This window comes from Sitophilus oryzae, unplaced genomic scaffold (genome assembly GCF_002938485.1).
Source record: "Sitophilus oryzae breed Bouriz unplaced genomic scaffold, Soryzae_2.0 scaffold_1440_pilon_pilon, whole genome shotgun sequence".
In the NCBI taxonomy this organism is placed as follows: domain Eukaryota; kingdom Metazoa; phylum Arthropoda; class Insecta; order Coleoptera; family Curculionidae; genus Sitophilus; species Sitophilus oryzae.
This window is the reverse complement of record NW_022146105.1, coordinates 5,253,559-5,266,398: the sequence shown is the minus strand read 5'-3', so window position 1 is coordinate 5,266,398 and position 12,840 is coordinate 5,253,559. Positions and strand designations below refer to the sequence as shown.

Sequence of the window (12,840 nt, the reverse complement as noted above, 5' to 3'; positions counted from 1 at the left end):
TATATATTTATAATAAAATACACATTATTTAAATTTATTGTGTTTTAATGTAGTTTTTCTCTTTCACTAGTTTATTAAGCGTAACAATAAACAATCTGTAAGACTTTTAATGACGATTTTGCTGTAAAAGGAACTAGACACAGGCTTATTTAAACCAATTCTAGGCATCGCTCGTTTAAAGTAATTTATTTGAGTTTTACAACCGTACAGAATGTGACTCCTGCATTAATAAACTCATCTCAACCTTGTATTTAATAGAAACGTTTATGAAAATCGAAAAAGACTACTTAATTGTACGTAATCTCGCTTGTTTTGGAATTTTCATAAGCAGCTTTTAACTTTAGTGTTTCAAAGATACTACTTTAAACTTTATAAGCAGTCATCTTTTCAAAAACAGTCTTGAAACTTTTCTTCAAAGATTATATTCGGGAATATAGAGACACGCTCTATAGAGTTTTGTTCTTATTTCCTAATTAAAAATCCACTTCGATCAAGTATTTACTGGTAACTCGATTGACTTTGGAATATAGAAGATAAGATAATACATTTTTCAGTAGCAAAATTGCCAGGAGAATAACTGTGTTACCTCAAAAATAAAGTAGTAGAAACTAAACAATATCCCTTTTGAGATTGATTGAATTGTAATTTCCTTTTCTTATTAGATGGTAAAGTTTCCTACTCTGAAAACATTACTGTAACCTCTTTATTTAGAAGGGAATTTAAATCAACTGTGCGATTAGTATTCAAGAAGAGAGATACTAAAGCTATATCTAAATGGTTTATTCCCGCATAGAGCTTGTCTATTGCCAATTTATTTTCTATTAAAGAATATTCTATCTTCGGCTGAAGAAGAGTCAGTCAAATTAAGTTTAAAATTTGTCGGAAACTCGATACCGTGTCCTATATCTGCTTAGAATATTTTTCGAGGCGGTCTTCATATGTTTTTCTTAAAACCGAAACTCCGCAGACACTTTGGCTGGATACAGTTTTAAGTCATTTATCTAAAATTATTGCGCAATAAGTCTAATCCGGCTGGACATAGTTCTGGAATCTCCAGAAGGATAATCTTCTGTTAAATCCCCTCAATATCAATATTAATGTAGGACGAAATTATATTCACTAATCGGAAAGCAGCAACATTGTAAGATTTGTGATTCTAACTAAATCAATATACAGGGTGGCGCCTCTTGTGACCAATGTTCAATATTAATTTTGTCTCCCCCTGTATAATTTTTAATTGGGTTTAACATACAATGGTTATTTTAACTAAACATCAGGCTACATACATGATAAATTACAATTTATTTAGCTGTTAGTGAAACTTAAAGTATATTTTTCATTTTCACAAAATGTGAAGTATGTCAAAAACCTTATATTTTAGACATAGGCTTCTTTAATGGTACACACCTTTATTTTTTTCCTAGAATCGGAAAATCAATTAATATAATTAGGGTGTTTTATTACAAAAGACCCAACTTTGATGCATAACTTTTTTTTGGGGACACCCTGTATTGTAACCCAAAATTTCATTTCGATATATGTTCTGTGCATTCTCCGCCGGAGCTGCCACCATCGGAGAATATCGTAAACAACTAGTATATACAAAAAAACGGGTTTAAATAGCAAGTATACGAAAAATTTATTATATAATAATGATTCTAAAAGTATAATTTGTGAAAATTTTAAAAATTAAAATAAAAAGTAAATATTTTAATATCTTCAGAAGGTCTAACTTGTATTGTAATTTATTATTCCAGGTAAAAAAACTTTTTAGATGAGGTATAGTATATATATACGGTAGCGAGCATAGTTTTAGGCACCGGTTTTGCTAGTTGGGTCATAATTGGGGCTATTTCGGCTATAACGAAATTTTTTAAAGGTACATAATTATAATTTTAGAAGATGTTCATAAAACATTTAATCATTAATTGATTTAAAAAAGTATACCATCAATATTGCAAATTATATGTTATCCTCTCATAGTATATGTCTATTTAACTTTTTTGCTAAGTAACGAGCACTTTGTTTACTCACTTGTTTCGTCGAACTGCTTGAATACATTTTTGCTTTCGATCAAATCGGTGTGGTAAACTATGAAGCTATAAAGTGTTGTTTCGGGACATTTAAATATCCGGGAAATTTGAGTTATTGAATGTTATAGCACCCAACAACGCCCTAATCACGCTCTCTTTACGCGTTAACATTTTTTCGGCTATTATATTAACATATAAAATTGTCACAACACAACACGACGCCTAGTTCGGATTTTTTTTTCTTATTTTTTTACTACCCGAAACAGCGTTACATCACACAAACCTCCTACCTGAGTGTTTTATATTTTCAATAATTGCACCAGCAAAAAACTAAACTACTTAAATATTATGACAAAGCCACGATTTCTATATTATTTTAATGCGATCAACATGAACTGTAACCGGGACTGCGTGAAATACATAGTGAAAATCTTTTATTTCTGCCATATACAGCGCTGCGGTCGGAATTTGTTGATATCAACTGATATGCACGAAGTCTATAAACTACCGTTCTCCTTTGAGCCTCCGCGTTGTATGAGAGGTGCCACCCTGTACAAGGTAATCAGTAATATAATCGTGAATTTCATAATATTCTGAAGATTTTATAAGTTGCGAGGAATGCAAACCGAAGACGCGCGATGATTTTTCTTGATATATCCGTAAATAAAACAATTTATTCTGTTTAAAAAAACACATACACTCAGAGAGAATCTTGATGTGTTGTCGCATCAGGATGAATTTGATTAATAGCTTTTAGAACTATGCTCTCTTTTTCCTTAAAAATAAATCTCCTGGCTGAAAGCATTTCGCCTGACTTTTTCTCGGACAGGATATTGCTTTTTTACGTTTTACTATTGGCAGTTAATGCTTTTCCAAAGGATTTCCTACAATGCACTTCAATTTGATTAAGATCTATTTTTAGACTAATGCTCCTAATATTAATATATCACCTCAGTCCTAATTAACAAGAATATTTTACTTTATTACTAATACTAGACGGTTCATACATCTCTGAAGGCTTTTTAACTTTGAAAATATGATATATTAAAAATATTTCATCTCTTTTAGCTTTTTCATCTTTATTATTGACAGTAAGTGTATTAAATTTTACCGATAGGTACTTTTGTAAATACAGACTTTTTTCTGATTAAATAGAAAGTGATACATTACTCTCTATCATGTCATTTGACAGTTTTGTTTAAAAAATAATAATAAAAATGAAGGGAAAACACTTTACTTGATATTAGATTTTACTACTTTAAGAAACTTTCCCAATTTTGAATTGCCTATTGGAAAAGACGAAATCGAAGAACAGAAAGAAACAATACAAAGAGAAAATATCTGATTTCGTAAAGCGAGTCTATATAATATTGTTAGAAAAACGCCATTCCTTGTAACGAAGAACGACGCATCAGGAATTAACGAAACAAATTTTATTTTAGAGACAAATTGCTAGTTACAGGCGTTAAATTACATTCCTGGCCAAGAGGTTTTGTTTTATCATTTTCGTTCCATTGTTTATTTTAGATGAATCTAGCTTAACAGGCCCTCGGGGAACCAAAGGTCCAATGAGATTACCTTTTCCCTACTTAAATGACGCAGCTTTCTGTTTTTTTAGACAACTTTTCTTTTTCCTTTATCGAAACTTAACGTACCTCCAAAAATACCTTCGTTCGCCTCTAATTTCAATTTATCTGAATTTATTTTATGCTGTTTTGTTAATGGAAAAAATAAGATTTGTTTGAGAAAAATAAAAAACGATTTATGCAAAACGCAAGTAATTATTTTAATCATAACGATTGTAATTCCTTCCCTCGCAATTGAGCAATTTCCATGGAACAACAGAAATAATAACACAATTGCTGCTTAATTGGAGAAACACGCTAAATATTCGATCTGCAATATGGCAGATAATGAATTCAGTTTAATACTTTAATATTTCAGTTTTTCTTGAATTTATTTATTTATAAATTTATTTTTTAGACATAGTATTAATTAATACAGGGTGGCGCCTCTCATACGCCGCGGAAGCTCCAAGGAGAACGGTAGTTTATATCAAAATTAAATTTTGGCAGCATATGTAGATAAATTGGAAGCATTTTATAACAATATATTGAATTATACAGGGTGTCATCAATGGAACACCCTATATATTAATTGATAACAGATTCTAGGAAAAAACAAAGTTTTATTAAAGAATATAAAGGTGACCAATGTTCAATATTAATTTTGTCTCACTCTGTATAACTTTTTGGATCAAGTTTTAATTTGAATTAAAAAGTACAATAGTTAATTTAACAACATATTAGGCTATGCCGGGTAAGTTCCAATTTAGGTAGCTTTTATCGTGATTTAAAAACAATTGTTCTTTATTTTTGCAAAGAGAAAAAGTAAATATGTCAAAAACCTTACATTTTTGTCATATACTTCTCTTATAAAACTAACCTTTATTTTTCTCCCAGAATCGGAAAATCAATTAATATATAGGGAGTTCCATTACAAAAAACACAACTTTGATATGTAACTTTTTTTGGGACACCCTGTAAAACTCTCTTTATTTTTAAAAAGTTCTAATAACAAATACAAACTGTCGTTCACCTTGGTGCCTGCGCGTCGTATGAGAGGCGCCACCCTGTACATCCGGTATTATTCAAATTAGTGCAGATGTTTAATTAGCTTGTACAAGCAATAACTTTAGATGCCATCGACAGGTTTCAATGAGGCACATCGTCAAACAATCAAAAAATGGTAATGAGGCGACATAAAATTATTCATATTCCTTCAAGGAGAATTTGAAAAGGTTTTTAGGAGGCAAACAGACCAATAACCGTTGAAATAAAAGGTACCTCTTCAGTAGCGTTTTTATGCCGTGGTCCTGTTCCTTTTCAAGCGACTAAAGCGACATTCAAATCCGATACAAGCGTATTTATTCAAGAAAAGGGGTGTACTTAGCCTGCAGCAGCTTCCATTTGATACAAAACATTAAGTCGAACTGAAATTTAGCTTCTGGCTGAAGAGAGGAAAAAAATCGAGGGTCTGAGAAAATAAAAGGGCCAGCGGAAAAATAGCCTTTGTTAAAAACGAATAAAATATATGAAAATTGAATTAGATTCTCCCTCTTCTTGTCTTTCACAGCATCATTTTCTTGGTATTTTTGATCTTTAGACCCTTAACGCAATTTATTTATTCAATAAACTTTATTTTAACGAGTTGGTTTAGTGTTGAAAATTAAATTATATAAATATATGTATATAATTATCGTTAATTGGAGTGTGGTAGACAATTTTTGAGTACTTATTGAGATTACAACCATTGTCTATATATTTTTTATATATTTTCATAGACCGTTATCAAGTGTGGACTAATCCAAAACTTATAATTACTAGAGCCGAGCCTTCACCCGTGATTAATAAAAAAGACATAGATTTAAAACATTATGTCATCAAGCAATCACTATATGCAGTGACCAAGAATCTCTGAATTCTGAACTAAGTAATATTAGCTTTGTTCGCGGAGGCGATCCCTGACTAATCCCTGACTGGCGCGCCGGCGCGCTTTGAATATGAGCGTTCGCGGTACAATAAGTTCCGGATTCTGACAAACAATCAGTTGTTCGCGGAAGCGCTTAATCGAATCGGGGACTGGTACGGGATCGATCAGAATAGTCAGCGGATAGATGCCTGTACTTCTTGTCAGGTGCATGCGTATTGCGGACTATTGCGTTTGTTGACAAAAGCACTTCTCTGTTAGGGGCATTTTTTTAGTTCTGTGTGTTTATAGAGATCCAAAAAAAGTAACGTATCACCATGAGTCCATCTATAAAATTTTTCTTCGACAGTACTGGAATTAAATTCCAAAAATTCGCTTATCTCTGTATCAAAAAAAAACATCGGTTAGGAATATAAACAAATAATTTAATATTTTAAAAAATATAAAGGTTTCCCACGTTCTATATCACTGCTCATTATTAATCAATGTATTTTGTCTATATGATAAAAGTTCAAAACAAATGTACAAAACGCGTTCGCGGAGAAATGTCAATCCCAAACCTGTTTTGAACCGCGCATGCGTAGTTGATAAATCAGTTATTTGTCGCGGATTTGTTAGGGGTTAGTCAGGGATCGCTACCGCGAACAAAGCTATTAAAACCGATTTACTTCGACTCGACAATCCCCAAACCAAACCAAACGTGCAAGGTGGATAGCATTAATGAATGGGTATTAGGCAGAAGACGCGAATGGAATGACCATATAAGCCGAATGGACGAGAGAAGAATTGCCTATTCACCATTCGCCAAATCATCACTGGGAAGAAGAAGTACGGGAAGGCGAAGAAAAAGATGTGATAACCTTACCATCGATTGAAACTGTAGGCAAATGTGAAGAATGAACAGGCAATCTGCCTAATATACAGTATAAAAATAAGTAAAAAAGTTCGTATAAATGTATGTCCTAAAATGCTTAGTTTCGGAGATACAGGGTGTGGAAGTTTCATATTTATTTTGATTTTTTCCAGATAATTTCTGAAGTAACGTCAATATTTGGATGAAAATTGGTATTTGGGAGTTTTTTGACATGAGAAATTTGATTTTTATGTCAATATGACTCCTACTTGTAGAGGGCGCCATATACATATTTTTAACTGGTTTGAAGAGTGATAATTTTTCGTTCGTACCTGTACTACTGTGTAAAAAAATATACATTTACGACGTTTATTACGTAAAATAGGTCTCTTGGGAAATATCGCTACGAGTAATGGTCTTTGAGATATTTGGAATCGAAATTGTCAATACCTGTCATCATTGACATAAATTAAACATGTTGACTAAACAGTCTAATACTCAAATCTTAAATTTGAAGGGTTTTTGTGCCAAAAGTTCAACAAAAACTGCTTTTCCATAATTTTTTCGCAGAAAATTTATGATTAATTTAAAAAAATAAAAATTTCCCGAATTTATTATTTCATTCAAATAAATCTACTCAAGGTGTGTATTTTTTGATGATTTTTTGTCAATAATGATATGTATTGACTATTTCCATTCTAAATATCTTGAGAACCATTACCCGTAGCGATTTTTACCAAGAGATCTTTTTTACGTAAAAATTGTCGTGAATGTATATTTTTTTACTCAATAGTTTTATACAGGTACGGACGAAAAGTTATTACTCTTCATAACAGTTAAAATACATGTAGATGGCGTCCCTGCGAATAGGAGTCATACTGACATCAAAATCGAATTTCTCATGTCAACAAACTCCCAGGCATCAAGTTTCATCTAAATATTGACGTTATTTCAGAAATTATTTGGAAAAAATCGAAATATAAGTGAAACTTCTACAACCAATAAGCTCAGTAGTTCTAGGATTTAGATTAGTTGACACTTGATAACGGTCAGTGATATTTCTGACCGAAACGTTGTGTAAGCAAAATAAATAAAAACAATGAAGTTCGAAGCTTTCATATATAATTAATGTATACGCATACAGGATCTTTGGACCTATACATCAGTTTTTACGGAGATAAAAATAAAACACTTTTACTTTTACACTGGAAGCGTGTTTCGCAGATGATTAAAAACTAGCTAGTTTTAACACCAAAGGTTACAACCCCCAACTGTAATTTACGGAGATGTTAAAGTTTGACTAAAGACAGATTTAATAATTGAAAAAAAATATTTAAATGTGTAAAACAGGTAAGTGTAGTGTGAAAAGAGTAGAAGGAACATTATATAGAACTGACCTGTATAGTGCTAGGCAGTAAACACACTGTGTCGTCTTCGATGTCTGTCCTCAAGGTGGGAGATGTCGATTTGGAGTTGCACAGGCTATGGGAAGATGCGGACTTGCCGTATTGAGCTATCTGGACCGAAATACTGGTCCCCGAAGGGCATTTTAAGGTAACTATATCGTTGTCGCAGCCTGCCCTTTGATACGTCCTCAGAGTGCCAGAAAGTAGAGCTAAAAAGAAAAACCCGTTATCTCCAGGGAGTCGACGAAACCAGCTTTACCAAATTAACCGCAACTTCGACACAAAAAACAATCTCGATATATTTCTACACATCTTCGTCACATATAAAAGTCGCTGGTGGTTTTGAGATAAAGATAAACGTTTTCATTACGAGATACGAGCTTTTGTGTGTAACGTGAGAGCTACGGTTAAAAAATCCTGCTGCATTTTATATTTGCCACAAAACATCTTTTATCTCCCAGCTCCGGCTCGGTCAACTTTACGTTTTTAATTAATTTACGATTGAGCGCAAATGTAATAATCTTGTAATTGTAAGAAAACATAGCGAAAAAAATGTCCAAGGGAAACTATTAACTAGCATGTACCAGCGACTTCGTTTGTGTCGAATTAATCATTTCTAATGGTGATGCATGCAAAAATTTCCATTAACATACAAACTGGATACAATTTTCTCACATTTATGTAAGCATGAGAAAAAACAATATGGCGATATTATTATATAACTTGGTAATATTTGAAGGGTAGTTTCCTCTCGTTGGAATTTGATTTTTTTGACGAAAAGTCCGTTTGCCAAAAATAAGCTTTTTACGTCAAGCAGTTTAAAAAAAATCGTGGTTAAGAAATTACCTGACTTTTTGGAACACTCTGTATGAATTTTTAAAAAATTTCAAAATATGTAAAAAAACCAAATAAATTATGCTTGTCCAAGCGTTTTCCTGAAAGACTAACCGTTTTTTAAATAAAAAATATTGTAATATTTGAGGGGCGTTTTCACCCTCTTGGAATTTGAGATTCGAGAAACCCCTCCTTATCGAACCTCTACACCCCACAGTCAATCCGTTTACCAAAAATCAGCTTTAAACGTCAAGCAGTTTATGCAGAATCGTGATTACTCAATGGTCATATTTTATGAAACACCCTGTATAAATTTATAAAAAATCTTAAAATATGTAAAACAATAAAATAAAATATACGTGTTTAAGTGTTTTTCCGAAAAAATCACCGGTAAAATAAAAAAACATTTTAATATTTGAGGGATAGTTTCACCCCCTTAGAATTCAAGTTTCGAAAAATCCCTTCTTATCGAACCTCTACACCCTAATGTCAATCTGTTTTCCAAAAATCAGCTTTTTACGTCAAGCGCTTTAAGCAGGAACGTGATTAATCAATGACCAGATTTTTCGAAACACCCTGTATACATTTTTAAAAAATCTTAAAATATGTAAAAAAACAAAATAAAATATACGTGTTTAAGCGTTTTTTCGGAAACTTGACCGTTTTTGAAATAAAAAATATTGTAATATTTGAGGGGTGGTTTCACCCTCTTGGAATTGGAATTTTGAAAAATCCCTTCTTATCGAACCTCTACACCCTAGAATCAACCTGTATGCCAAAATTGAGCTTCTTACGTTGAGTGGTTTGAGCAGGATCATGATTAATCAGTATGTCAGTCACTTAACTTAATCTACTGTTTTTGCTTTAGTTATTGTATCCAGAAGCCTTAGTTTGTGTAAATTATTCGAATTATACATATTTTTAGCAGAGCTGCAAGCTCACGGAAAACTTAAGCCTTTTTTTGATTTAAATCATTTTAATGACTGAATTCATTTGGTTTTAAGTCACTTTTCGAAAGCTGACCTCAAACTTAAAACATAAGTCTTTTTGAAAACGATTTGTGATCTAAATCTTTATTCTGAAATAGAAAAAGATTTAAGTCTTTTTATAAAAACTTAAGTCAGATTTTTATATATTTTTATGATACATTTTTAACATCAGCATTTCTTTTTGAACTGTTAAAGTAGCAGAATAAAAAAACAATGCTCAATACCACTAGTAAATAAAATGTTTGTTTTTCGGAACCGGCTTTGTTTGTAGTGTTACGCGTGCGTAGTGAGTCTGTTTTCTTTCCAGGGAAACTCCGCGTTATGTAGCCCGAAAAACGAACGAAAAAAATTTGTCTTGAATATATATTGAAGAGCACCTTAAAATTCTCCAGACCTTAGCTTATGCCATCTATTATTACTCTCTATATTATTAGTGATCAAAACACATCACCACTTTTTAATAAATATATGTATTCGATGACATCTATCTGTAATGGATACATATAAAGTACTACAAAAACGGTTTCATTTTATATAAAAACATACTTTTATGTTTGTAGTTGTTCTGAAAATTAACCGTTTTATTTTATACGGTTTTAGTCTCATTTGTATCTACAATAAATTAATAATATAATACTTAATAAAAAAATCGTTAATTGGTACTACAAAAAAAATTTATATTAACATTTAAAAAAAGGTACTTAAATTGAATTCTGATTGTCTTGACTTGAGGGTAATTATACTAATTTAAGTCATTTTACTGACTTAACCTGCAGATCATCATGATTTAAGTTAAAAATAAAGATTTAAGTCATAAAAACGACTTAAATAACGTTATATTGATTTAAGTCTTTACCAAAATGACTTGACTTGAAATAAAATGATTTAAGTCAAAGACTTGAGACTTAAACCATTTGAACTTTATGTTGAATTTGACTTGAAACTTAAATCATTTTGATTTTAGAAATAATAAATTTAAGACTTGAGTCTTTTTAAAACTGACTTGTTGCAGCTCTGATTTTTAGATATTTCTAGACTTGTTTAGTTTTTATCCTTAATCAGTTCCGAACACTTTTTGATGCTTTCTGTATTTTTCTTTACTGATATGCCTAAACTAAGATGTCAAATAGTATAATATACGTCTCCTCGAGCTTTGGGTTGGGACACATGTACCCTGCTTTAACAAGAATTTATAGGGGTTGTTTCGCTGAGGTTTTTTGTTAATTCCTTTTGTACATTTTTATTGAGAATAAAAATCGTTTCGAGCTAATTCCCTTAAGCGCTCTCCTGGTTTTAGACTTTTTCTACTTATTCCTACTCAAGTGAGATAAACCTCTATACCGTATGATCCAACATCGGTTTAATTAAGTATGCTGTAAAACTGCATTTTGTTTTCGACTTGAAAGAACCCTATTTTTGTTCGCGATTAAATCTGAGGAGCATTTGAATTTCGATCTGGAACAAGGCTGGAATTTAAATGTGATTGTTTTCGTTATTTATTTATGGTGGTGTGGTGGTAAAAATTCAGTTTTTATTCTGTTCCAGGGAAAATAATGAAGGATTTGATAGAATTTTGGTCGTTAAATTACAACAGCATAAGTGGATAGTGTCGGGAGCTCTGGATGCAATAGCGTTAAATCCGGAAAAGACGAAGCCGAGGCTTTGGGCATCGTAAAAAAAGGGCAAAGGGCGTAATTCATTAAAATGCAGCTAGAAATTCTCAAACGGAGCCTGGCTTCGACCTTTTAAGATAAATAAACTATACATTGTCTTCCCTTTTTACTGCCTTGCTTCGCCTTTAAATATAAATCTCTCAAATACCTAAACGGACTTTATGGTAAATAACTGGATTTCATAACTAATCCCTATCACAGTATCACATTTTTTAAAATGATTACACCGAGTGTAATTTAAATAAATGATATATTCTCTCGGACTATCTCTAAAATGAAAATCCTTGTCGAAATTGTGAGGAAAAATGGCTGTATTGAAGATTTCGGGATACAAATAGCTCTATCGGCAAAACTAAACGTAAAAAATAGCCAAATTTATCGACGAAACGGGGATACAAAATGTCAGGATATCAAATACAGAATCTACGTGATCTTCGTTAAACCTTTTTGGCCGAAAATTTCAGAGGGACGTCTATGATTTTCTGGATAAAAAGACAAAATAACTTTTCTTTAGCCCAAAGCAAACAGAATTGTATTTTTTCGAAGTGCCTACGCGTTAAAATTTCTTTTTATATCTATGCCGAAATAATTGAATATTAAAAGGAAAATCTTGTTCCCCTTTGGGAATTGTTTATCCCCGTTTTGGGATATAACAATCACATAAGTTAGCCAGCTACTTTCTATTTAAATATTATTCCGAATAAAATTCCCAGTCTCACTTTTTTGATTATTCAAAGAATCTTATTTTTCATCTTCAAATTTAAATGTATTTAAATGTCGTTTTATTCGCGGCACTTTAAGCTAAAAGACTTTAAAAAGAATTTGTTTTCAGCTTGAAAATTATAATTTTCAAACTATGATTCTGTGGTTAAAGACGATTTTCAATTTTTGGTAAATAAAGGTTGCGAATTTTTAAAAGTTCGTTGTGTTCTCGATATCCTGCAAACTTTGCTTTGTTTAATTTTGTTCCAAAGAAAAATTAAACGATTTTCTTGTCAAGTTTAATAATTACTTTACACAACAGAGCTTAAAAAGTTTTAGATGAAGCAATAAAAAATATTTTGAGCGTAAAATTAATAAATGTTATATTAATTACGAACAAATAAAAACTTAAATCGTTATACATGCTAATAACAATTTAATATGCACGAATATAACGGTTTTTCATTATTATTGACTTTCGGATTAATATATTTAACAATGGCAATATTTGAATTAAATGCCCTGAACGGAAAAAATATTAGATTAACATATAGTAAAAACGGTCGAATTATTAATTAATATTCGGAAATTTAAACAACATCAATTTTGTTTCATTAAATAAAGCATAAGTTTGACAATAAAAATGGTACTTCTAGAGACTAAAATTTATTTATAAAAAATATTCTTTACTGCAAAGAAGCTGCTACTGGATGCCATAAAACATTATGTATTTTTCATGCTGTTTTAATTTTTTCTTTGATATTTGAATTGCCAGTAAGTCTGAAAGAATCCCTTAGCTCTAAATTTCTCAATTTCGTCTTTATTAACGTTACAGGCCTTACGTCTTTTCTTCCTAACTTC

General features: G+C 31.5%; 1 protein-coding gene across 2 annotated transcripts in view; it reads right to left on the bottom strand.

The window, feature by feature from the left end:
• LOC115876906 (protein eva-1-like) overlaps nucleotides 1–12,840 on the bottom strand; it is a 66,637-nt gene that overhangs the window by 32,285 nt on the left and 21,512 nt on the right. For both annotated transcript variants that reach the window (XM_030892949.1, XM_030892948.1), the window contains exon 2: nucleotides 7,773–7,990. In XM_030892949.1, coding sequence (XP_030748809.1) covers nucleotides 7,773–7,990 — 218 coding nt within the window. The remainder of the gene's footprint in view (nucleotides 1–7,772; nucleotides 7,991–12,840) is intronic.